The 25,962-nt window shown below is 35.9% G+C and overlaps 6 protein-coding genes across 6 annotated transcripts in view; 3 read left to right on the forward strand and 3 right to left on the reverse strand.

Annotated features, from left to right (window-relative positions):
• Positions 1-271: 271 nt before the first annotated feature.
• Positions 272-616, reverse strand: LOC132191061 (aspartic proteinase CDR1-like). Its single transcript, XM_059606081.1, has one exon. It carries the CDS (start codon positions 614-616, stop codon positions 272-274), a length of 345 nt encoding a protein of 114 aa, XP_059462064.1.
• A 4,410-nt stretch (positions 617-5,026) lies between these two features.
• LOC132189355 (aquaporin PIP2-7-like) lies at positions 5,027-6,267 on the forward strand. Its single transcript, XM_059604065.1, has 4 exons — positions 5,027-5,360; positions 5,447-5,745; positions 5,823-5,963; positions 6,051-6,267. Exons 1-4 carry the CDS (start codon positions 5,069-5,071, stop codon positions 6,168-6,170), a joined length of 852 nt encoding a protein of 283 aa, XP_059460048.1. The 5' UTR covers positions 5,027-5,068; the 3' UTR covers positions 6,171-6,267.
• A 4,590-nt stretch (positions 6,268-10,857) lies between these two features.
• Positions 10,858-12,002, forward strand: LOC132189443 (aquaporin PIP2-7-like). The gene is made up of 4 exons (XM_059604182.1): positions 10,858-11,158; positions 11,236-11,531; positions 11,639-11,779; positions 11,883-12,002. Exons 1-4 carry the CDS (start codon positions 10,858-10,860, stop codon positions 12,000-12,002), a joined length of 858 nt encoding a protein of 285 aa, XP_059460165.1.
• A 5,554-nt stretch (positions 12,003-17,556) lies between these two features.
• Positions 17,557-19,223, forward strand: LOC132190363 (UPF0496 protein At1g20180-like). Its single transcript, XM_059605334.1, has 2 exons — positions 17,557-17,788; positions 17,977-19,223. The coding sequence occupies exons 1-2, from the start codon at positions 17,728-17,730 to the stop codon at positions 19,080-19,082; spliced, it is 1,167 nt and encodes a 388-aa protein (XP_059461317.1). The 5' UTR covers positions 17,557-17,727; the 3' UTR covers positions 19,083-19,223.
• Positions 19,224-19,591: 368 nt separating this feature from the next.
• On the reverse strand, positions 19,592-23,586 carry LOC132189667 (uncharacterized). Its single transcript, XM_059604428.1, has 6 exons — positions 23,260-23,586; positions 23,095-23,143; positions 22,862-22,988; positions 21,782-21,852; positions 21,606-21,678; positions 19,592-20,073 (listed from the first exon to the last, which is right to left on the reverse strand). The coding sequence occupies exons 1-6, from the start codon at positions 23,447-23,449 to the stop codon at positions 19,963-19,965; spliced, it is 621 nt and encodes a 206-aa protein (XP_059460411.1). The 5' UTR covers positions 23,450-23,586; the 3' UTR covers positions 19,592-19,962.
• A 632-nt stretch (positions 23,587-24,218) lies between these two features.
• LOC132190142 (peroxidase 64-like) overlaps positions 24,219-25,962 on the reverse strand; it is a 2,623-nt gene continuing 879 nt past the window's right edge. The window contains exons 3-4 of the mRNA XM_059605041.1: positions 25,405-25,567; positions 24,219-24,806 (exon numbers count right to left, since the gene is read on the reverse strand). Of these exons, the coding sequence (XP_059461024.1) occupies positions 24,412-24,806; positions 25,405-25,567 (558 nt within the window). The 3' untranslated portion in view covers positions 24,219-24,411. The remainder of the gene's footprint in view (positions 24,807-25,404; positions 25,568-25,962) is intronic.

The following is a 25,962-nucleotide window of genomic DNA, read 5'->3' on the forward strand; positions in this document are numbered from 1 at the left end:
ATTAATTGCCACATCAATCGAGTAACAACGTCTCCAGGCCAAACAAAACCCAAAACCAAACTTGCGTACAGAATTTAAACCCAAAAAACACTCGCATGCTAATTAATCATGGGTAGTGTAATTTCTAGCATTACTATATTTCATGCATTTTCTAAAGTGAATGATTTTTTTTTTTTTTTTTTTTTTTTTTAATAACTTTTGGAAGAAAACAAATACTTTTCACTTCATAATGATCCGACATCTTCAACGAGAAACTGACAAACCTTTGTATTTAATTGGTGCAGTCGGTCGGCTTGAAAGAGACCGTCATTTTTTCCATATCATATCCGATCAAGAAATTCGATTGAGCATAGTTTCCATATAACCCAAATCCATCACCAATATTGTTGTTAGAAGGATACACTTCAAAGCAGGTAATCCCATTTTCAGCTTCAAAGGTGTGTATGGGCATTAGCAACACATCTGCACCCTCAAAATGGACAGTCAAAATTGGTACGTTGAGATTATTTGCATTTATATAGCAAAGCCTGGGAAGATATACAGCAATGGAATCCGACAGAATCTGCTGCTTCACTTCTGCCACTAAGCGGTCGTGAAAATCTTGTGGCAGATACATTTCCGGAGTTCCTGAATCGAGAAACACGTTTCCCACAGAAACCGTACCAGAAATGTTGTAGGGCAAATATTTTTCTCCAACAAATTCCTCTTAGTGTGACAAAATACAAAGGGCTGTCGTTTTTGGATATCAAAGGTGTTGAAACTGAAACCACACCATCACCCAAAACTTCACTGCCATTGCCAAAACTCATCTTGCTTGGAATGCTCGGACCAGTTCCAAATGGCGAAAAGCAATGGGAGAAACTTTTGCTGCCAAAGGTGGAAGCTATTTGAGAAACAAAGGATAAAATCCCTCCTCCTAACCCAATGATTCCCGTCTCGTGGCTATTGAAAGTCCCCGCGTATCATTGTGACAGCACCCAAAAACAATGTCTACGGAAACTTTTTCCCCTGAGGTGGAAGTCATGGCGAAAGTTTCTCTGGCCAAAACACCTCGGGCTAAGGAATTGTCTGCATACATGAAAACATATGTACTTGCAAAGATTTTCAGGAGAACATGTTTTGCTGGTTAGAAGATGACATTGTTCGGATTGACAAGAAATGTCGGTGTATGTTGACGACTTTGACGGATCGAATAGGGGATAAATCTGTTTGTAGCAGCCATCACAAGGTACACATTGTGTCCAAATAAGGTCACTCCCTGTATGGGCAATGGCATAGATGTCCATCGGTGGTGTTCCCATGGAGAGCTTCAGGAGATGCTGACTCAGGTATATATCTTCTTACTTCCGATTGGGCGGCATTTGGATGGACTTCTTTCATTCGACGAGGAGAAAATGCATCCAAGTGATCTGGGAATGGAGATTTGGGAGAGTCTCGTCGGATTAACTCAACGGTAAACCCACCATTGCTAGCCGCTGTAGCCAAAAGCCCTATAAGATACTTGGAGAGGATATAGACGCAATGAGAAGATTTGAAAACGGTATATCTCTATGTAATCACAAAGTCAATCAAGCTTATTTATATATAATGAAAAATGCTTCTTATTTTTTTACGACTCATGCATGGATCCTACGAATTCATTGATTTTTTTTTTTAAAAAAAAAAAATTATGAGATATGAACCAAAGATGTACATATTGCATATCTTATTTATAATTGAATAGGATGCTTATTAGAATAGAAAATAAAATCAGAGAACATAGATCACCATCTGGTTTGTTTATATTAGAATCAGATTCTGATATAGACAAATAAGGAAACATTTAGGATGGATATGAGGCTTTTGTTTCCTTTTATACCCGATTCTCATAGGTCGACAAACCTTCAAGATTGTCATGTTTTATCAGTAGATTGTCATATGAATTCATTGAATTTTTTATTTTATTTTTTACAAGCTATGATTGATTTAAAGGTTAATTTTTAATGTCACGTCATTTCAATTATGTATCAGTCAACTAGTAATCTACCAAATAACATTACTAATATTTGTATATTCAAAATTACGCACCTTTTGGTAGACTTTCACTTGAAAAAATCTATATTCAATGCTCATCCCTGTATATATATCTTTATTGCTTAATGGTACCGGGTCGAAATAAATGAATTGAATATACAAATATATAGGAACATAATCGTAACCACTTGCTCTAAAGATAGAAGAGCTGAAGAAGAGTGCTATACATACTTTCAAATGTTCAGTACTCCTTAATCAGCTGGCAATGAAAATTATTGTTGGATTAAATAACAAATGAAAGTACATGTTTCATCATGTTACACATACTCTCAAGTGTTCATTTCTTGAGGTGATGACGATAATTTCATTGGATTAAATAAGAAATAAAAGTAAATCTTTCATCTAATGATTATTTTTACTACCATATTAAACAAGAAGGACTTAAGAGTATGTCTAGCATTTTTGAAGATAGAAACCTTCAAAAAAATTTGTACATAAAAATTTATATCTCCAAAATTTTTATAAATTTTGAACGCATTAAACGCCCCAAGACCTATGTACACTACCCGACCGTAGAATCCATTTAGGTGTAAAAAAATGAATAATATTGTAAATATTGTTATTTAATTTTAACGTTAAGACAATATTATTATTTATTTTACGCTAAATAAATATTTTCAATGCCATTTGAAATGAAAACATCCTATTCTAAAGAATCCACGCGCGCTATACCTTATCATAAACTCTAGGGCTAGCTTAACAGTTATTCGCGTGGTTTGCACTTCTTTCTTGTGCGCCTTTAAGTCTATTTTATGCGAAATAAGTATGGGCCTACTAATTAGAAAAAGAAATAAAATAAATGGTATGGGTCTACTACGTTCGCGTTACTACAGCAAATTATAAGCAAATCACTAAGCGTGAGAATGCTGCCCATACAATGGGTCTACGTAACCAAATATCACCCTTTTTTTTTTTCTTTTTTTTTTGGAGACATGATATATATTGCCACGTCGGCCCCAAAAAATTATTGTTAGTCTATCACATGGGTGTTTAACTACCCTTAATTTGGAGATGATGGACCGCCCCAAGGTCCCCAACTAAACTTTTGGGGAGTGATCACAGTATCACACCATCCTTGATGTCCACTCTGATGGTCACAACCATGTACCCTGCATGGTAGTTGGAGGTAAGTCTAGCATTATTCTTCTACATTTGGTACTTTCATAAGTAAAAATTGCGTTTTACACATTTTAATTGATATTCTATTTAATATTTTTATGTTACCAGCAAATTCTTTGGTTTATTTAAATGACTTTAGTAACTTGATGATCAAGATATTCGGTATGTAAATCCCAAGAGGTTGGCTTAGTGGCGCTTATTGATATCCGTAAGTCCTTGAGCAACCGTAGAAGTTTGCAATTTGAAACTCACTAAGTGCAAATTGCTTCTTGGGGCCACACCCTTCTGATAAATAACCAATGAAATATCATGTTCTCGTGTAGGAAAATTTTTGGGGATGTAGTGCACGGGAACCGAGGTTTACTTTGGAGGGGTAAATCCAAAGGGTCCTACCTTGTGGAAGTTCCCTCATTAAAAAAAAGAAAGAAAAAAAAAGGGTATTCGGTATGTAATATTTTTCAATTTAATGGAGATTAGTATGTAAGTGTAATTTCATAAAACCTCAAGGGAGGTGTAATTTTTCTCTTTTAAAGAACAGATTACCTTTAGGAATAGTATAAATATATGTATATCATAATCAGTAGACTTTGAAAGTGGCCGCACTGCCGGCCACTATATTCTACGTCCCTATCATCGTACCAATGATGAAGATAAAGGCAAACCAAATTTTGGGAATTAATAATATTAATGAAGAGATAATTGTTGAGAAGATAATATGCCGATTAGAATTAGGATTATCTTTTGCTTCTTTCATTTAGCAATCTTTGCTTGCCACATCTCTACTTTGTATGGATAAATATTAGCTTATTGAATAGATACGTACAGTCACAATAATTTTCTTAGTAATATTATCTTAAGAGGAAATATGAAAGATTCTAGATGGAAAATATTTTCAACTTATAGCCTGTATAAAATATCAACCACAACGAATAATGACTGGCAACAGTCGATGGCGACTAAAAATGGCCAACAACTTATGGCGAACACCAGCTATGGCGGCTGGTGGTCGATTTCTACAAGCTTCGGCCTACAGTGTAGGATTCTAGCGAGGCCCGGTAGCAGTTTTCATTAGCCTAGCAAACTCCGATGATGGATTCCAGCGATCTCCAACAATAACAAAGAATGAATTATGAGAAAGTCCATGCAAGAAAGAGAAATCCAAACTTCCTAAATTAACAAAAAAAAAAAAAAAAATTAACATCCTCCAATCATAAGCTCACACGAGTGAACAAATTGTAAAAAAGTTGTAAACCGGTCATAGGTTTAATTTATATAATAATAATAATAATAATAATAAAGAAATGATAAATTTCATCATTTAATTTATATAATAATAATAATTAAAAAAAAAAACAGAATGTGGTTAATTGGTCCATCAGCAGAATCGTCTCACTCACTGTAGTACCTGTACGAGGACAGAGTTGTAAACTTGCAAGCACTAAAATTGAACAATATTTTTTCAATTCCCAAGACATTGTTGAATATTTTTACCTGCTTGATTAATTTCAGGATTAGACAGATGCCTTAACAAAATGGTGGGTTAACCATCACTATCGTTTGATTTTTCAAGTAAATTTCTAGTAAAATAAAAGTAACAAAGATGCTTTCGTCTTCTGTTGATAATTGAAACAGAGGGTATGCGAGAGTGACACTTGAGCTTGCCAATAATCTCTAGCATAGAACCAGCGGGACTAGAAAAGATTCCCTGCCAGCATCATATAATTTGTTCCATTATTCTATAGCATATGCTCTCTCTCTCTCTCTCTCTCTATTACGATTTACGTACGCACACATAAATTCACACTGATCTTTCATGAACTTCTCACAGCCCTCAGCAGCAAGCGAAGAACAAAGAGAAGAGAACAACATTAAAAACATGTCCAAGGAAGTGACTGAAGAAGGAGAAGCTTCTCAGCCGGCGAGAGACTACGTGGACCCACCGCCTGCACCGCTTTTTGACGTGGAAGAGCTTACTGTCTGGTCCTTTTACAGAGCAGTTATCGCCGAGTTCATAGCGACCCTTCTCTTTCTCTACATAACCGTTGCCACCGTTATCGGTTACAATAAGCAAACTGATCATCCATGCGAGACAGTTGGGCTTCTGGGAGTCGCTTGGGCCTTTGGGGGCATGATTTTCATCCTCGTTTATAGCACTGCAGGAATATCAGGTTATAATTTTATTCTTCTTCTCTATTTATAATTTTATTTTCTTTTATATATTATGATCATAATATTATTATGGAAAAAAGTACAGGTGGGCATATTAATCCAGCGGTGACGTTCGGATTATTCCTGGTACGAAGGGTATCGTTGATAAGGGCGATTAGTTACATGGTGGCTCAGTGCTTGGGAGCAATATGTGGAGTAGGGTTGGTGAAGGGCATCATGAAGGACTTCTACGATGATTTTGGAGGTGGTACTGCTAACACCGTGGCTCCTACCTACTCCAAGGGCACCGCTTTAGGAGCTGAGATTATTGGGACTTTCGTGCTCGTCTATACAGTCTTCTCTGCCACGGATCCTAAGCGAAACGCACGTGACTCCCACGTCCCAGTAAGTACTTTGAATTTTATAAGTAAAAAATTGTCAGTTTTAGTAAAAATTAACATAGTTGTGTGTAAAATTGATAGGTTTTGGCTCCCTTGCCAATTGGGTTTGCGGTATTTTTGGTGCACTTGGCCACCATCCCAATCACAGGCACAGGAATAAACCCAGCTCGGAGTTTTGGGGCAGCTGTAATCTACAACAGCGACAAAGTTTGGGATGATCAGGTCAGTTTTTAGCTGCATCAATTAATTCATGAGACTTTTGATTTGTTGTTGACTGAGGTGGTGGTGGTGATGGATGGTGATAAACAGTGGATTTTCTGGGTGGGACCTTTTGTGGGAGCGCTCGCTGCAACACTATTTCATCAGCATATTCTGAGAGCCACGGCCATCAAAGCTTTGGGATCGTTCACCACCAACCCCACCAACTAGCTAGGCCAATATTTCTCCTCACTTCTCAGTTGCTTCCTCTCGTCCGTACATATCTATGTCATGTGTACAGGGTGTTTGTGATTTTTTCTTTCTTTCTTTCTCGTGTGTATAGTCTAGACTATAGTCATCCTCGTACATAATATATATTGTTTGATCGCTGGTTTCGATGTTGGTTGTGGGGCGACAATCTCTCGTGCGGTGTCCTGTTCTCAGATATATATTGGACTTGTGCGTGTAAGATATATATAATTCTCTGTATATTATATGGTGTCACATCAGAGGCATCCGATGAATCTGTATTCTTTGTCAATCTCTGACTTATGCTGCCCTTTCAATTTATGCCCCCCACCATAGGATGTGTTATATAAATAGGCAAATATGCTCCTTTCGATTAATTATAAATAGCAAATTAGCAATAGTAATACGGCTATGGATATAATGGTAGTCATCGAGAACAAGTCATTTTTTTTTTCCTGCTTTTATGTTAAGTTTATTTATTTTTCTTAATAAATCATTGCTACAAAAGATCTTTTAAGTGAGCGTGTCACAATTAATTTACTCTTTCTTTTTTTTTCTTTCTATTTTTTTTTATACAAACAAATCAAATTATATATATATTCTACTTTTTTTTTTTTAGCCATCGAGTAAATAGCTAGCGCTACGAATAAATGAATCAGATAAAATTTATTAAAGCTAAAAAGATACAAGAGGAAGGTGTGGGGGACCCTTACAAATTAATACCACAATAAAATCAATACAAAACTCCATATAAACATTTTTTCTTAAAAAAAGGGTGAAATAATTGACTCGATCCAATGTCTTCTCAACCTGAAAGTCAAGAAAAGAGTTGTCAAATTGGCGGGTTTAAAAACAACCAAAGAAATGAGATGCTTGGAGAGCCACCTGCTGCGGCAGGGCTGTGATGTTTGTTTGGTGAGACTTGAGAGACGTGGCTTGGCTCTTGAGTATCGAGCATTTCTTCTCTCAACGGCTAGTTAAGCAATACCCAAAAGATTCAGAGTCTAAATAATTCACGTACTCACGAAAACCATAAAGAAAGAGAGAGCAGATTGGAGTCATTTTATTCGATCTCTCGAGTGGATTGCACAGCACTCAGCACAGTGCTTAAATTCATCATATAGCTAGGGCGTTAATAACGCACACGCAATTATCTTGTGGAGTAACGTTACTCCTCAAGAAGAGATTGGTCTGCCCACTAATGGGCGCCGGCCTTTAATGCTTTCATAGCTGCTAGTGGAATGTAGGCTGGAATATTCTATCATTTTTTCTTCTTCTGAGCAATTACAAGCAAAAGGGGAAGGGTTTAACCTATCTCCTTTCCTTCTTCTCAGCACGGAGTTGAGCCTTGTCTTTGCCAACGGCCCAACACCTTCTCTTCTTCATTAAGGGTTGGTTTGAATTTGCTATTTAACGTCATTTTTAACCTTTAAAAATAACAATTTAGTTTTTAAAATTGTGCATTTAAAAAAAGAAGAAAAAAACCACCATATTACATGGGATTTAAAAATGCAAATCTTTTAGGTTTTCAAATCACATTTTTTTGTTGATGTTAAATGCACTCTAACGGTAAGTAGAGGACCTTAATTACCCGTTGCTACTTATAAATTGCTACCTGCCTAATGAATAAGAATCGCTATGAAAAAAAGCAGGGTCGATCGGCGAGAGATTTCCGCGATTCTTATGATCTTTAGATTTTAAAAATAAATTCTTATCAAATAAAAATATAAAAATGCTTAATTGGCATGAAAGTTTTTCGTGATATACAAAAATAATTAATAGATATTAGGTGCTTGTACTTACTTTTGTCTAATTTGTTGGCAGAAACGGTCAAATGACACATCATTATTCATTATCAGTCAGTTTAATTATGACACATATTGGCTAAAAAAAAATCTAAATATATAAGTATATAAATATATGAAAATTATAAATATTTATAATATTAAAAAGGGTTAAATACTATTCCACGTGATTTGTACCAAAATCAAATAATCATTTGGGTTTTCAAAAATATCGCAAATGGTACCTATGGTAAGCCAATAAACCTATTTGATACCTCTATCAAGATTCCGTTAAGTTTTTTAACGGAACGCCACATCACCCTTACATGTAGGCGCCACGTGGCGTGGTACCTAAGTTTTTGGGTGCCACGTAATTTTTTTTAATCCAAAAAAAAAACTAAAAACTAAAAAAATAAAGAAAAAAGAACAAAAAATTTATGCTTGGGTGGCTGAAGCACCCCTAGGGCCTAAGGGTTTGGCCCAACAGGGTGGCGAGCCACCCCCTTGGCCTTGGGGGCAGTTTGGCCACCCTTAGACGCCTGGCCTAGGGGTGGCCGAGCCACCCCATAGGAGGTGGCCGGGGGTGGTTCGACCACCCTAGCATATTTTCTTCTTCTTTTTTTTAAAAATTTTTTTTTAGTTTTTAGTATTTTTTGGAAATTTTTTTTTTATAAAAAAATAAACTATTACATGACACCCAAAAACCCATGTATCACGCCACGTGGGACCCATGTATAAGGGTGATGTGGCGTTTCGTTAACGGAATCTTGACAAAGATACCAAATGAGTTTATTGGCTTACCACAAGTACCATCGTGACTATTTGATTTTGATGCAAACCACATGGGTTGAATTGTATTTAACCCTATTAAAATTTAACTTTTTTTAAAAAAATTAATAAAAACTAGAACGGGAAATGATCGCCCAAGCTTAATTCCTGAAATACTGTCAAGGAAATAGGCAGGGGCGGAACCACCTTAGCCCTTGGGGGCTAGGGCCTAAGGTGGTCTCTAATTTTTTTATTTTTATTTTTATTTTGTCCACCAAACTAAAAGTTCTAGTACGGCTGTGGAATAGGGGCAGTGGGATAGATGGAAAATTAGTAATTTGATCTTCCAACTTGGTCGCCTTGCTGTCATATAATTGCTATTATTTAGAGAAGATGGCGGCTACGATATGATCATATGAGATAGTATGTAAGCTTAACCCAGTTACCAAATTACGTGCAGGTGATACTAGTTTTCCTACCATTGACGTCTTTGTTTCTCTGGTTGAAGGAGGAGGCACTGTTACGAGTTTCAAGGTCGTACGTCTGTCCCGGAAAACAAGACTCCTATAAACGCGGCGGATATATGCTCTTCGGCCGGAGACTGGTGAATATTAATGGAGGACGGTGTTCGAAGAAAGCGAAACATTTAGCAAGTATGCAAACCTCACAACTTCAGAAATTCCAAACTTTCTTTTTTTTAAAAAAAAATAAAAAAAATTATATATTTAATATTTTTATAAATGTTTTTTTTTTTTTGGAGAGATATTCATACTTCTTTAAACTACCATCTCATTGCCAATGTTTCTCCCAAATTCTCCCATAAATTACCAAAATATGTTGAAATCTCTTATAAGATTAGCAAGAAAACAAAAATATCATAATTTTTTTTTTTCTTTTTTGACTTACAATCGTTTATCTTACAACAAAAATAAAAAAGATTAATCATATTATCTATTAATTGAGAGCAGTATATTATCAAAAATTGAAATAAAAATTTGATTAGTAAATTTTTACATCTAAAATAGTTAGAAGAATGATTTTTTAAATTAATTTTTAGATATTTAATATAAAAAATTATTATATGAATATTTTAAAATTAAACTTTTTGCCTTAGGCCTCAACTTTTATTAAGGCCCCCTCTTCTCTCTCTCTCTCTGTATATTTTGCACGCATAAATTCATCTTCCACTCACACTCTCTTAGCAAGTTCTAAGTGTCTTCAGCAGTAAAGAATAAAGAGTAAAGCTAGATTTACAACTAATTTACAATTTGATGACATATGTCAGCACGTGATTAGAGTAATGTCAAACATTAAAAAAAAATTAACACCTTTTCATCCTTATAGTGACACGTGTCAACAAGTTCTAAAAAAATTGTAGATCAATTTCAGGTCTATATAATTATTGTAGGAACAATACATTGAAAAAAAAAAAAAAAAAAAAAAAAAGATATGAAAGTTATATTTAGAGAATAACACTCAAACAGAGAATGTGGTTGTTCGATCGATCAGCATAATCTCAATCACCGTACGTAGTGCCTGTTTATATATATAAGGACACATACAGACTATACAGTTTTAAGCACTAAAATTGAACATTATTTCTTGAAGATTTTTAGCTGCTTCAACGATTAAACAGATGCATGAACAAAACAGTGGGTTGAGCGTTCACATTGGGCTAATAAAAAAGAATGAAATAGTAAAAATAGATATTTTCAATGTTATGTGCATGTAAATACTTAAAACTTGCTCGGCCTAAAGTAAAAACTAGCATCATTATCTTTTGATTATAATTAGAGTAAATTTTTATCAAATAAAAATACAAAAGATGATGCTGTCTCATTTGAAAAATGAGACAAAGGGTACGAGTGACACTTCGGCTTGCCAATAATCTCTAGCCAGAACCGGGACTAGAAAAGATGCCCTGCCAACATCACATTTTTTCCATAATTACGCACACATTAATTCAATCTTCCACTAATTAACACTCTGATCTCATCAACTTCTCATTCTATTTATATGTCTTCATCAGCGAAGAACAACAGTATATAATATATTAAGAGCCGCTAATCTACTGCATGCTCTAAACTTGACAATTTTTAATAATATTTTATAAAAACATGTCCAAGGAAGTGACTGAAGAAGGAGTTCAAGCCTCTCAGCCGGCGAGAGCCACGAGAGACTACGTGGACCCACCACCGGCACCACTTTTTGACATAAAAGAGATTATTGTCTGGTCCTTCTACAGAGCAGTTATTGCCGAGTTCATTGCCACCCTTCTCTTTCTCTACATAACCGTTTCCACCGTTATCGGTTACAAGAAGCAAACCGATCCATGCGAGACAGTTGGGCTTCTTGGCGTCGCCTGGGCCTTTGGGGGCATGATTTTCATCCTCGTTAATAACACTGCAGGAATATCAGGTTAAAGTTTCCCCTCATAAATTATTCTTCTATATATATATATTTTAAATTATTCTTCTTGATATACGTACGTACAGGTGGGCATATTAATCCAGCCGTGACGTTCGGATTACTCCTGGCACGAAAGGTTTCGTTGATAAGAGCGATTTGTTACTTGGTGGCTCAGTGCTTGGGAGCAATATGTGGAGTATGGGTGGTGAAGGCCATCATGAAGGATTTCTACGTTGTTCATGGAGGAGGTGCTAACACCGTGGCTCCTACCTACTCCAAGGGAACAGCTTTAGGAGCTGAGATTATTGGGACTTTTGTGCTTGTCTACACAGTCTTCTCTGCCACCGACCCTAAGCGAAACGCACGCGATTCCCACATCCCAGTAATTAATTAAGTAGTAGCTTTAGTTTCCAAGAGTTCTTGGAATTTCATGACGACAACCTTGTACTAAATAACTAACTTAAAATTATTTGTGTGTTAAAATGGTAGGTTTTGGCTCCCTTGTCAATTGGGTTTGCGGTGTTTTTGGTGCACTTGGCTACCATCCCCATCACAGGCACAGGAATAAACCCAGCTAGGAGTTTTGGGCCGGCTGTAATCTACAACAGCGGCAAAGTTTGGGGTGATCAGGTCAGTTTTAATTAATTAGCTGCCTGCGTTAATTAATTGATCACTTTTGATTTGTTGTTGACGGAGGTGGTGGTGGTGATGGTGCATGAATCATGATAAACAGTGGATTTTCTGGTTGGGACCTTTTATGGGAGCGCTTGCTGCGGCGCTATATCATCAGCATGTTCTGAGAGCCATGACCATCAAAGCTTTGGGATCCTCTACCGCGAACCCCACCAACTAGCCCCGGCCAAGATTTCTCCTCACTTCTCCGTTTGTTCCTCTCGTACATATCTATGTTTACAGAGATGCATGTGTGTGTGTGTGTTTTTTTTTTTTCTTTTTCTTTTGCTTTTGTCGTGACCGTGGGAATAGTCATCCTCGTACTAATGTATAAATAAATAAAAAATTGTAATCATCCTCGTACTGCCGCACACACTAATGATGATTGATGGTTACTGTCTTGGTTGTGGGACTCGTGCTGTACGTGTCCTGTCCTCAAATATTGGATTTGAGCATCTAATATAATATATATATGAAAATTTTCACTTACGGTCATTGATCTTTTATTATTTTTATAATCATAACTTTTAAACTTTTTTAAAAAATATATATTAATTTAGTGTATAATTTTTTATTTTTTTTTCAATTTCAACTATCAATTAGGATTTTACGTTAAATCTTGTCCAAAATTTTTAAATATTCATGTTTTATTTAAAAAAAAAAAAAAAAGAGAAAAAGATTGAGGGTATGTATTTTTGCAATGACATAAATTTCATTCAAACCATTCTGAAGAAAATATCCTACAACCCATTTAAAATAATACTTTTTAAATGTTTATATATGGACATTTGGCACTATTTTAAATGGATTTGAGGATATTTCATCCTGACTGGTTTGGAGAAAATTTCTGTTATTTTTGCAAATTTTGTTAAATCTTGACCGATACAGAAATCCTTACAATTTTTTTCCTAAAAAAATAGTAGTATTTTGAAAATTTTGACACCCATCCATTAGGATTTAATGAAAAATCCTAACGAATGGTTGAAAAAAAAAAAAAAATTGAAAGATATATAACTAAATTGACTTTTTAAAATTTAAGGGTATGATTACAAAAGTGATAAAAAATCTTGGGTGATATGTGAAGTTTTCCCTAATATATCTATATGATACCAAATTTAATTTGCACATCTGGATCGGATTGCGCGTAACCTTACAAACACAAGAAGAAAACTATCATAGTGGTGCCGACCAAAGGCCAACTGGAGAGCTTCCAACAATGAAGTTAATAATTTTGTTTCAAGGAGATAATTTTTCCTAGAGAGAAGAACCTGAGTTATGAGGAGAATTGAGTCTTTTATTTGAGACTCTCTACTGACTCTTATGAGTTTTTACGAGAGTGAGCCTTTAGGCTTTGAGCTCTAGACTTATTTTCTAGAAAAATGTTACACATCTCAAATTTGTTTTTCAAAAGTTGGTTCTCAGAAGATGTGTCACCATCTCATGAGTTTGTGACATATTTCTCAAAATAATAAATTTCATAAGATGGTGACATATCATTTGAGAACCAACTTTTAAAAGGCAAATTTAGAATATGTAGCACTCTTTGATCTATTTACTATTCATATTAGTAGCCCCCAACCCATTCTCATGGCCGACCAGTCCATCTAGTCGGGCGTTGGAAATGTTGTCTTTCTTCACAAGTGAGAGTGCCTCCGGCCTTAGAACACCGATGGTACGTGGAGGGCTTTCCCAACAACTAAAAGTCTAAAAAACATCAATGGTATTTAAATAGTTCCGGTTTATGGAAAGGATTATGATTCCCTTCTTAACCCAATAGTAGGCGCTGATTTGATAGAAATTACATGCATGTCATGGGATTAATATATTAGTTTTTACCCGAAAGTTCTAACTAAATGGTTATTTGGTTAGTGGGTTAATCATTCAAATAATGAATCCAAAGACCAATATGAAATTTATTTTATTTTATTTTTTTGAATGGTGTGATGGAGATTCTCTAGTCCATTTCTCACAACCTAGCCAGCGATCAATGACTACCACCAGATTCTCTGACAACATTCTATCCAGCATACATGTTTCCTCTACTCGATCTTTTTTTTCTGGATAGTGGAAAAAATCCACCTCAATTAGCTGCGGTTTTGTTTTTTGTTTTTTTTTTTTTTTTTTTTAAGCAATTGGGAAAAAGGAACAATGGAGGATCTTTCTTACTTTTGATTCGAATAGAAGAGAAAATGAGAGATCTTATGGGAATGCTTCCAAACACATGATGAAAAGTAGCCTATTTAGTTAAAGCATATGCCCGATAATTAATACATCGTGACACTTTCAAATCATTCCAATTTTAATTTTTGAAAATAGGATAATTCTAAGTTAATATCTGAAACAATACTAGCAAAATTTCAAAAAGCAAAAACAAGAGGGGAGTTTATAGCCAGCAAGACCAGGAGAGCATCTCCTTCAAGATCAAAGGAGCCAAAACCTGTAGACACTGCTAGCGTAGAAGCTATCCAGATTGCTAGCCTAGAAAAATAAAATAAAAAAATGAGATCCTTTCACTAAAGATTTTATTAAAAAATTATGTGTTTCTTATATGTACATCTTACAATTTAAAAGCCCATTTCTGTCCGACTTATAAATGGGCCAATATAGAGCCGACTCGTCCAACTTGCTGCCCTGAGCCCACATGTGACTGTGGCACTGAGAAGTAAAATAGGAGACAAAACATGAACATTATGAAAGGGCCGTAGGTGGGTTCACCCTAGCAAAAATGCTTACACGGCCCGGGCCCGTGGCTATTGCTTCGACGTCGTTGGAGAGGAAGGCATCTCTTGTATTATTGTTGACCTGGCAAACAAGGCTTCCTACGTTGAACTATAGGGTTCTCAATTTCTCTCATCATTTATCGTTGTATTTTTTGACCAGTTGGTGCAACCGTGCAAACTTGCAACTTGCAAGCATCACTAAAGTATAACCAATTGGACTTGGTTTTCATGATTGAAGGAGCAGTGAGGTAGCTCAATCAACTGGAGATCATGTTTCATAAAGCAGAAATTATTAGTTCGAATCTCACTCTCTTGTTTTCCTCCGTTTTTGCAGATATGTAAAAAATAAAAAAAGTGCTTCTTTTCTTTTTCTTTTCTAAACTCTCTCATGGTAAGAATGCTAAATTAATTATATTAATGCTAACATTTCTTTTGACTCAAAGAGAGATAAGGATAGAATTTTTTTTTTAATGATAAATGTGATTTGTTTACCATAATTTAAGGAATTTGTTTATATTTGAAATTATTCAAATTACTTGCAAATCTCTATACATATAACTTTGTACACATCAAAATAATTAAGAAAAGATGTATTCTCTCTATAGCTAAGACTTTCACATGTGGATGTAGGCATTTGGCCAAACCACGTAATTTCTTTTCCTCTCTTTCTCTACTTCCAACTCTTTACTTTATTATGAACTTCTGCAAAGAGTTTGTTTGAAATATTCAATTAGGTTTTCAGAAGAAAAAAAAAAAAAAAAAACTGCAAAATATAAAAAATTACAAGGTTCTTGTATTTGATTCTTGTTATTTGTCCACAAAAAAATTCCATTAATTACTTTCATTTGTTTGCAAATATTTGTCCACACCACCCTTCTGATTTGGCTCCCACATCTGATCTCTGTCTCTCTAATTGCTCCCTAGGCTCTCGTCTTAATCTCCATAGTTGGTACTATTTCCCTTATTCGTCGGACATCGTAGTGGTGTTCTGCTCCAACAGCTTCAATCCATTTACTTTCGGTACTATTTCCCTTACCTTTGTTCTCAAGTTTACTTCTTGTTGCAAGTAGTTTCGTCTTTAGACTGCCCTTATAGACCGCGGCTTATAGCGACCCTTCTCTTGGCCGGTGAACCAAGAATTCTCTGAACTTAGCCATTCTTTTGCACTAAATTGATTGTATTTAAGCCTTTGTTGGGGGCTATCCCACCCATATTTTGTTTTTTGTTTTCCTTGATGTACTTTCCCTCTCCTGCTTCACTGTTTTTGCTTAGAAAAAAAATAATAAAAAATTGTTCCCAGCCCTTTGAAAAGTGCACTCCAAGAACCTCGCCAATTATAGAAAAAAACACTATCAGCCACGAATGGAATACCCTCCGACGACGTGGCTAAACCCTAGCCTCAGGCTAATTAAATTGTACGTGTCGGCCTTCAAGAGATGAAGGAGTGAAAGCAAGGGTATCTTAATTAAGATTTCCATAGCTAACTTGGCCCCGAAAGCAATCGTGTTATACTGTTATATGCTAAACCAAGAAAGCCATACAAAATATCCCCTCCTAATTTTACGATATTTTTGGAATTTGCCATGCATTCACCTCACAATCCACAATCCCAATAATAAATATCTCTAGGATTTTAATATCTTCTAGATCTTTGTTGACTGATCGAGGTGGAAACTCATGCTTATCTTTTTTCTGTTGCTTTCGCACTTGGAACGACTTATTTAGTGTACGTCGACAAGCTGACGATAACAAGTCTTTTGCATTTTCTTGACCAATGAAGCCATATTTGCAGAACTCGAATGCTTATGTTAATGTAACATTAATCTTTTGAAAGATTTTTCTTTTATTTTAATGTAACATAGAATTAAAAATAATGTTAATGTTAATCTCACACATCTAGCTGGTTTTGGTACGTCAGTCAATGAAAATTGTAAAATTCTGTGCTGATTGACAGGTATTGCCTGTTATGTGATTCAAACTAGCTTCTGTGCACGTCAGCATTCCCCGGTCTGATGTGGTGAATGCTTATTGGGTTTTTTCAGCAAAACGTGTACAGTTGTCAATCATTATCTGACCTGTATTACCAACAATCACTTTCTTCTTTTTCTTAATTTAAAAATGACGGCAAAATCCGCAACATTGAAGCATAGGGATGGGATTGGCCGATTGGGTGCAATTATTGAAACGTACAGCTTCATCTGAGAGCGCATGACTCATGAGTCCCGGCCACCTTAGGAAGGTATACTTGAGGAGTCTGTGCTCATGGCACAGTGTAATAGATAACCTCCTTATATTTTTTACACGATTTCTAAATTTAGTACCAAATTAATAATTTAAGATTGATGGGTCTGACACATTTAATTAAATATATTAAGTTCAAGTTAAGCTATGTAGTCTTATAATCATGTCTCAACACTATCTAATTAAACCCGACAAATAACATTTAGATCGAGGAGCCAATTTTTTACATCACTCACGAACCTAACACGAAATTAACGGGTTAAGCTTAATGTGTCTGACATGTTTAATTAAATGAGCTATATAGTTTTTTTATGTATATTTCAACACGACACACGAAGACGAATTGACACTTCTAATTTATAATTACACCAAATTGATCAATCTGAACACAAAATTGTGCAATCAATATCTTATCTTGTTTAAGCAAATGTTGGCACAAAGTGAAAGTAAACTAGTGCTCGAACTCCTAACTAAGCAAAGTGGGTTCCAGGCGCTCTACCATTTAAGTCTTCATCCTCAAAATTTGGTTGTTTGATATGTAAAACACATACTTAAAATATATATATGAAATGATGTGTCACTATCTCTTTTTCATCCCTAGAGATTATGGAATGATGACAAATCACTTAGAAACCAAATTTGAGAAATTCATTTTTTTGGGGAAACCCTAGCATTTTTGATCTTATCAGCCTGGTTTGAAAGCATTTTACACGTAGAGAAGACACCGTGTGACGGAGACTAACGTGGAACAAAAGCCATTACCAATTAGGGCGGTGCTGTGATTGCCAACTTCTTCTCTTCTTAGCTTCACCCCACGCCATATATATACGCTAGCTCCCTATATATGTACATAAACCCAAAGATACGTAACCCGCATCTTCCAACTCGTATTCCAAGATAGGATCCAACTCGATCGCACTTTTTGATCTTCAAGTTTCTTTCGACATGTCTCTTGTGAGGAAGATTGATTGGTTCAAGTTGAAATCTTGCTTCACAAGTGCTGCAGGTTAGTTCTGATCACATCTCCCTTTCTTTAATTTGCCTTAATTTTTTTAAAAAAAATGTTATTTCAAATCTTTCTATCGAATTCCTTCATGGATTTCAACGATTTTGAAGTTATGTGTAAATATATGACAATATATAACTGGAAAAGTGATTGCAGGCTTAATTTAATTTGTTTTATGGTCTGATCAGGCAGATCACGGAAGGAAAGTGGCAGTAGCTTGTCAAGCAAGTCAAGCAAGTCGAGCGTGAATGAAGAATACGTGGAAGCTTTCAGAACACAGTCTTACATGGAAATGTGGGAAAAAGTTCATGGCAAGCTGGGAGGAAGACGCTCTTCATCATCTTATCTTCCTGATCTCTATGAGCATCTCTCCGAGTATGTACTTGAACCACGGCAAGAAACCCTGGAGGACATGATAGAAGGCATGAATCTTCATTCCCTTCTAATCGACTTTTTCCAAGCCAGCTTAGAAGCGTCTAAAATGTGTGAATCAATCCTTCAAAGCATCCACCAAACACGCGCTAATTTTCAGAGAATCAAAAGGGTTATCAAGCTAAGCCGCGGAAGCGTTGCAGATTTCAGTGATGACCAATGCAGGGCTATTTTCAGAGAGCTCTCTGCATATGCAGTGTTGAAAAACCCATTATCAAACATCTGCCCTGCAAAGTTTCGTGACATCCATGATAACTACATGGTGTTGTTCCGTAACCTAACATCAAAACATAGAAAGATTAAAAAGAAGGCAAGATCTCAGAGAATTTGGAAGAGGGTTGGGGGGGTTAGTCTTGTTCTTTCAAATAGTGCTCTTCTGATTCTGCTGCTAATCTTAGCATTCCATAGCGCGGTGGGGATTCTAGCAGCGCCAGCACTAATTGCTTGCTCCTTAGGCGGCGTATCTGCGAAGAAGATGAAGGTGGTGAGGTACTGTGGAGGAGGGCATAAGACAAGATTGCTTGAAAAACATGGGGAGCAGATTGATGTTGCCGCCAGAGGGGTTTATATTCTAATCAATGATTTTGATACGATGAGCCGGATGATTAGGAGGCTGCATGACGAGGTAGAGCACCACCAAGCTGCAGCTGCTGTGTGTGTTAAGAATAGAAAACGTGAAATACTGAAGGAGGTTGTGAGGGAACTTCATGCCCATGAGTCAAGCTTTCTGGAACAAGTAGAAGAGCTTGAAGAACATATCTACTTGTGCTTTCTCACAATCAACAGATCCAGGAGGCTTGTTTTTCAAGAGATAATTGGTAGCACACAAGACAGATCTTCATTTTATGATGTGGATCCATAAGAGTACTGAAATCTGAGATGAAATTCTTCACAATCTTGTGGAATAGATTTCGTCAATCAGCAACGAAGATTATTTAATTTCGACTGATATGTCAACAATATATATATTTAAGCCTTTCTTTTGTTTTGTTTGTAATTTTTTTTTTTTTGTAAGCCATTCTTTTGTAATTTATGATGCCAAAAGATGACTTTACACAACATGTCGGTATATAAAATTCGATTAGTAGTTTTCTATTGTTGGGATCCATATTTGCCTACCGAGCAAGCAATTTCATAATCCCAGTTAAATATACTATGGTTATAGAAAGGGATTGATGGAACAATTTTGCTGCTTCGATTGCTAACAATTCAGACAACAAATATAAGAGGGCTTTTATAGACTTATCTGTTTGAAAAAGTTTTGGCCATCCCGCCCACATGGTGGGGATTTGGTTCCAATGCAAAAGACATATTTCTTTAATCTGTAAGCCCTAAAAAATCAGAAGATTATTGCTAATTATTGACATCATATTCACATTAGAACCAACAAAACAAAATCTTGACCATAAAATATAAAAGAGCCAAGACAATAAGACAAATATTACTGATCCTCAGCTAGACCAAAGACCTCGGCAAAAGGAGTTCAGAGTAGAATGATATAATTATTTCGTGACAAAATAATTAAAAAGAATACAGAGGAACAAGAGGAAAATTAAAGCTTCCCCAATTATGATTTAAATGTCAGCAGCATTAATATCATCAGCCTCGTCACCATGGGCCATCAAATGAAATGATGAGGGGGAACGCCAAACCAAGCACTTCCATGGGGTGCAACACTTCTCTCAGACTCGGTTCCTTTTCCCCCCTCAAGGCTCATTATTGTAACAGCACATTCCAATGATCTAACATTCTCTCAGTTTCCTGTACTCTTCAAGGCCCAGAAAAGATCCCTTGATTTTGAGCCAATCTGCTGGTTTTGGCATGATAATGGCAATGTATCCTTCTCTATCAGCCTGGGGGGTAAAAAAGAAAAAGAAAGGCAAATGCACTTGAATTATCAACTAGCAATATATGCTTTCGTACATGCAGTGACAATAACTAAAAATAAAGGCAATTGATGCCATGTTGACAGAGGATGTCCTCAAATGATGGAAGTCAAAGTGGAAAGAGATATATGAAGCTCGGAAAACATGAGGCTCTCCTTCATAGTATTTATTTCTCATAATAAAACAAAAAATCATCATCACCACTGCCTGTTGTTGAACAGTGCAACAATCACCAATCATACATGGCCACCACTTTTCATCCAACTGGTAAACTTTTTATTCCTTACATGTCAAAATCAACTGATTTCCAATATATACACTAGGACATTTTGAATCCTTTGTCTTGTAGTCTCCTAGATAATTATACACAGCTGAACCTAATAACGGTACATTCTACTTTGTTGGATTAGCATATGGTTAGATTACCTTCATAGAAAACCAACCTCATGTTTTTGGAAGCATCAATGATAAAGTTCATGCACGCGCAAACTGCTATTAACTTAGATATCAACTCTAAGAGGTAACTCAATCGACTGAGAATCACATATCATGAAGCAAGAGTCACTAATTCGAATCTCCCATTCCCACTCCCTTTGGAGCCAATTACTTACCAAAAAAGAAAACTTGGATATCTAGAATATAATAGAATATAAAAGACCCTTTTCTCCAGCCTTAACTTTTAATTTTCACTATGCTCCCACCTTCCTTTTGATATTCTACTGAATTTTACGTTCTTAAATTCCATAATCCATATATATGGTATCAATACTTGGGCTGCACCTTCTCCGCACGATTTTCTTAGTTATTACTGGGAAAATGCAGAACTGCATAGTCTTTGTTTTCTGGGAAGCAAAATGCTGAAGCAAACGCCTAGCTAGTACTGGATACATCTTTTTTTTTTTCCCCATGCAATATTAATAGGATCTATCTCATCAGGTTATGTGTGATTTGTACTTAAATTAAAGCGGCTAGCATATATTCCAACATGACATAAACAAAAATATAAAAAGTAATGGAATCTAATAGTTATAGATATGAAATACCAATTATACAAACAGCTAAATGGTGTATTACACATCTGGCTACTGTTTCTTGTATTTACAATGTAAAGCAGGAATCAGACAGTAGCATAATGCTCCAATTTTTTTTTAAAAAAATTGTAAATCATTCTGTGAGAAAGCCAATGTAATATGAAAAATTATTACAAAACTAGAGGAGGACTTGGAGTACCCCAACAATTAAAAACATAGAGATATTATACTAATTACACTATATGAACAATTGAGTTATGGTGATCTTTAAAAAAATTGTAAATCATTCTGTGAGAAAGCCAATGTAATATGAAAAATTATTACAAAACTAGAGGAGGACTTGGAGTACCCCAACAATTAAAAACATAGAGATATTATACTAATTACACTATATGAACAATTGAGTTATGGTGATCTTTGCATAGTATAATATGATAACTCATATAAAAGGGTATTAACTATTCTCACCAATGAATTAAGCAATCCTGGCTGCTCGATTAACCTGTCATTGACTTCCAATAAAGAGCCTTTCACACAACATCTGTCAAGCCACTACACCTTTTAATTTCACATGCAAAGAACTAAGAAGCAAATGCAAATGAAACACCAAAAAGGAAAGGGGAGTTAAAGAAGAAGATTTCAACCTCACAATATAAGAAGCATCATTGGTGCAAACTTTACACAAAGCTGTGTTGGGCTCGAAGTGTTGCGCATTCTGCACGAGAACATCTCCAACTTCAATAACGGACATGAATTAATATAGCTTGCAAAGAAGAAAAAGAAAGTGCACCTGGAAAAAGTATTTCATACATATTTGAAGCCACACATCAAAGAGCACAACAGTTTCAACCTCAAAAAGTATAATCGAAGAAGTCTATCACAAATGACTTAATCAGATGCATTTGATGGTACTGAAAAGTGATACACAAAAGGGGCCACCATACCAGACTCACCAATCCACCAGATATTGACAATATCAGATTGACCCATTTGGTAACTAAGGAAGATCCCAGGTAAATAGAGTAAACTCAGCAAAATTGCAGATTGCTACTAAGTAGCTATGCTTCCTAATTTCTACCCACTTAATATTTAAACAGAAGCAGGATGGCCGATTGGTGTCAAATTGCTCATAAAGATGGGTTGGATACGCTCTGAACTCACAAGTAACCAGATGCCAGCTCAAGTTATAGTGGTAGCACTAGATACTACAAGCTATCTTATAGCCTCTTCTTGAATAGCTAGACAATGAAAGCACATCTGGATTTCAAGAATTAATGTCTGTCCTAACATAAAACAGTGGTGACTTGGTGTGCTGCACCAAAAACAATACACAATACAGCATGTCGTGCTACATCAAAAGGTGCCCTAATTTTATGACTCCTTTTACTTCTGCACAAACATGGGAAACTCAAACATAACTTTGTCTTCTTGATATTGAAATTTTGCACAGCAGAACTTTTCTAGTATCTGCCACACAGAGTATTCTGAAATTTCAATAATATTTTGAAATTAACTACCACTCATTGGAAAGCACACAATTAATTGGTTTATGAATTTGATGCTTCGAAAGAGAGAACAAAAAAAATTGAAACTTCCTCCTTTCCTATTGTTAAAGCCTTGAAACCCAACCCAATTCTCAAATGATAATCACAGCTACAACAGTAATGTAATTTTTCAAATACATTATACATACGTCTATACACACACACATGACACATCAATACCTTCTTGCGCTTCCCGGTGACCTTAATGACACTGCGATCAGACTTCCCAACGTTGAAATCGACGGCCGTGATACCACCTTGATCCTTAAATGCTACGTGCGCCGGAGCCAAGCCAATCACACAAAGTCTGTTTTTTTTTTTTTCAATAAACAAAACCAACCATCAACACAATGAAATTTCTCAAATTTAACAACTAAACACACAAAAGAAGATCTGGGAAGTCCAGAATGTACCCATTCGCGTGTCGGTAAACGTACTGGTCGTGTCCTGGCTTCATTAAATCTGCAAACTTGAACAAAATAATGTCATGTAATTGAATTTTACCTGAATACAATTCAACCCGTTATTTTATTTTTTTAATTCTTGTTTTGCAATAGTTTGTGAGAGGAGAGAATAACCTGGGGCGAAATAGGAGACGAAGTTGGATTCAACGGCAGTGGGAGGAGTCAGAGGAAGATTGCGGACATCAGGCACCAGAAGCCCACGTAACTCCTCGTCTTCTTTTTGTTGTTGTTGATGATGTTCGGTTGGAGTGTTTTGCAACAAGGTGTCTCGCTTTTCTGTTTGGTCGAAGCTATGCTCCGTCATCGAAATCTAACTGGGATTATAGAACTTTGAACAGAATCGACTAGACAGCGCTGCTGACCGCTGTGCTGTCGAGCTTAGTTAGGTAAGGCAAAATCTATGGAACCTCTCGGCCCGACACATCACCGACCCGAATGTTTCTCCGACGCTGCGCCTACGATTAACTGGGTTTGGGCCGGGTAAGCTGGGCTTTTGGACTTGGACTCTTAGTTGGGCTTGCATTTAACAACCTCGTTCTGCCTTTCAAATGGCAAGGCAGGCCCAGCTTCACTGACTTGGAATAAGATATTGAAATGGAGGCCTATTTCATATATTCATAGAAGATTTTATATATTTAATAGCGTATAGGTTTTCCCGTTATTTAATTTTTTTAAAATAAAGTGACAACATGTATTCGGTGTAAAATAGAGAGACTTCTGTTTAAGCTACAACGAGATGAAATTCTCTCTTTCTACGATGAATATGAGATTCTTTTTCCAATTGCAATGACTTTGTTATTTTCCATTCAATTATATGATGCATAGACAGAGTAATACCAGTTGGTTTGATATCGATTGAAGTTGACACAAACACAATAATACTCTATCCCTATCATTTTTGGAGTCTATGGATCGAGAAGTCCTTTTTTATTGGACTCTCTTGTTTAAAACTTGCTCCATCATCTTAGTAAGGGAGACATGCAACATGGGCAGACAAAAATTTGCACTTAATCAAACAAATTAAACAAATGAATATCAAATACATGTTCATTAATTAATCATGCATGCTTATACATGGATAATTTTAGTCCTATACCACCGTTCACTTCAACGGTCTCAAAAACAACACAACCTTGCGAGTAGGCACATAATACACATTACATATATTCCACCGGATCACTCAAAAAAAAAAAAAAAAAAATGGACGAGACGATTTTAAACAGTGAAATCTAATATGGACCATGAAATGGAAATGATTCTGATCAATCATCGAACTGCTTTGCAGTCGAGCCTAATCTCTTGCCCACCGGTGATGCTACTCATCTTGATAATGGACTTCACAAAAGCGTTTTCAAATTTTTTCTGGGAGCTGGCAAACTTATAGACCAATGCTTTTGTTGTTGGGTTAGTGAGGAGAGCTTGGTCCGAAGAAAATATGCTCTTCCCTTGCAGAAGCAGCTTGAAGTATGCGTTGTCAAATGTTGTCGTGGTAGAGTCCAGAGTGGTGCCCGCACTTTTCACCTTGTTGTGCGCCGGACATACGCTTCGTAGGCTGTTTGCAAAGGATGGCTGTAGCGACGGGTCCACGTCGAGTGTGGGGCTGAAGCTGTGGATTCTGTTCTGAAAAGATGAGCAATGAGTGAAGCCAAGCGTGTGGCCCCCTGTAATTATATGCAACAATAAGATTAGATGGATGGTCATATGTTAATAAATAAACAAATAAATGCTATAATTATTTAGGAAAACTTCACAAAGGATTTTTGAGCTACCACACGTTTTGAAGAAACTTTTTCAAATTTGAAAAACTCTCAATTTCATCTATTGAGCTTTCAATTTGATGCACCTATTCTCTTAATTTTTTATGTTAAACCCTAACAGAAACTATTAAAAAGACCAAATTATCCTTCAATTTTTATTTTTATTTTTGAAAGAAAAAATGTCAGGACTATAAATTTGAAAAAAAAAAAAATTGAATGGTAAATTTGAAATTTTATAAAAATGTCAGGAGCTATAAAGATCATTTTATCACTTTTAACGTCTAACAAGTGACGAATGGAGTGAATTTCATCAAATTAAAAGTTCGATAAGTGAAATTGTGAAGTTTTAAAATTTGAAATCTTTTTAAATTGTGTGTTACTTTATGGGTACTTTATGAAGTTTTTTCAATTATTTGCAAACTCATGTGGCAGTTAGATAAATTATTATGATAAATTATTACTTATTTTGAAGTATTTTGATGAGATAGTTTTCCATATATACCAGAGAGAGCTACAAGATCTTCCAAGGAGAGGCCTCTCTGGGAGAAGCTTTGCTGTAGTTGAGAGATGTTAAAGGTGGGAGCTGGCAATTGTCTGGTCTCAGTTGCCTTTGAGATTCTTCCATCTTTTCTCCCTTTTGGCACTTCCCAAGTGGGACCTCCAGACTAAAAAGCCAAAAATTCCACTTTTGTTAGCTTAATTAATAATCCCAATTATATATATATAACTACTGGATAACCCACCTCACCCAAATATAATAATATCTCCTCAAAAGTTGACAATTATTGTTGTTAATTATAAGATCGATGATTATTTTTAGTGTTTATCAAAGGAGATTGTTACGTGAATGCATAACAGATCTAGTAACTCGGATAGAAACGGGGAAGGAAGCAAGATCCTGCTTCTTATTATTCCCTATATTTGCTAATTGAAACAACTAGCGGTAAGAAATTAGAGATTCATGGGTTTCATAACAAACACAAGGTTTGAAGATTAAAATTTGCATACTTTTATTGATTGATCGTGCATTTAAATAGAAAGCTAACAAGACATAAAGTAG

The sequence above is a fragment of the Corylus avellana genome, chromosome ca8, assembly GCF_901000735.1.
Source record: "Corylus avellana chromosome ca8, CavTom2PMs-1.0".
NCBI lineage: Eukaryota > Viridiplantae > Streptophyta > Magnoliopsida > Fagales > Betulaceae > Corylus > Corylus avellana.

What these genes read in the sequence shown, in the direction of transcription:
- LOC132189355 (XM_059604065.1), top strand. Translation starts at nt 5,069, where the DNA reads ATGTCCAAGGAAGTGACTGAAGAAGGAGAAGCTTCTCAGCCGGCGAGA. An exon ending in CACGTGACTCCCACGTCCCA is followed by an intron (nt 5,746 to 5,822) that starts GTAAGTACTTTG and finishes TAAAATTGATAG; the next exon opens with GTTTTGGCTCCCTTGCCAAT. An exon ending in ACAAAGTTTGGGATGATCAG is followed by an intron (nt 5,964 to 6,050) that starts GTCAGTTTTTAG and finishes GGTGATAAACAG; the next exon opens with TGGATTTTCTGGGTGGGACC.
- LOC132189667 (XM_059604428.1), bottom strand. Translation starts at nt 23,449, where the DNA reads ATGACGGAGCATAGCTTCGACCAAACAGAAAAGCGAGACACCTTGTTG. An exon ending in CGTCTCCTATTTCGCCCCAG is followed by an intron (nt 23,144 to 23,259) that starts GTTATTCTCTCC and finishes TCAAGTTTGCAG; the next exon opens with ATTTAATGAAGCCAGGACAC. An exon ending in TCACCGGGAAGCGCAAGAAG is followed by an intron (nt 21,853 to 22,861) that starts GTATTGATGTGT and finishes GTTCTCGTGCAG; the next exon opens with AATGCGCAACACTTCGAGCC.
- LOC132191061 (XM_059606081.1), bottom strand. Translation starts at nt 616, where the DNA reads ATGTATCTGCCACAAGATTTTCACGACCGCTTAGTGGCAGAAGTGAAG.
- LOC132189443 (XM_059604182.1), top strand. Translation starts at nt 10,858, where the DNA reads ATGTCCAAGGAAGTGACTGAAGAAGGAGTTCAAGCCTCTCAGCCGGCG. An exon ending in CACGCGATTCCCACATCCCA is followed by an intron (nt 11,532 to 11,638) that starts GTAATTAATTAA and finishes TTAAAATGGTAG; the next exon opens with GTTTTGGCTCCCTTGTCAAT. An exon ending in GCAAAGTTTGGGGTGATCAG is followed by an intron (nt 11,780 to 11,882) that starts GTCAGTTTTAAT and finishes CATGATAAACAG; the next exon opens with TGGATTTTCTGGTTGGGACC.
- LOC132190363 (XM_059605334.1), top strand. Translation starts at nt 17,728, where the DNA reads ATGTCTCTTGTGAGGAAGATTGATTGGTTCAAGTTGAAATCTTGCTTC. An exon ending in TTGCTTCACAAGTGCTGCAG is followed by an intron (nt 17,789 to 17,976) that starts GTTAGTTCTGAT and finishes TGGTCTGATCAG; the next exon opens with GCAGATCACGGAAGGAAAGT.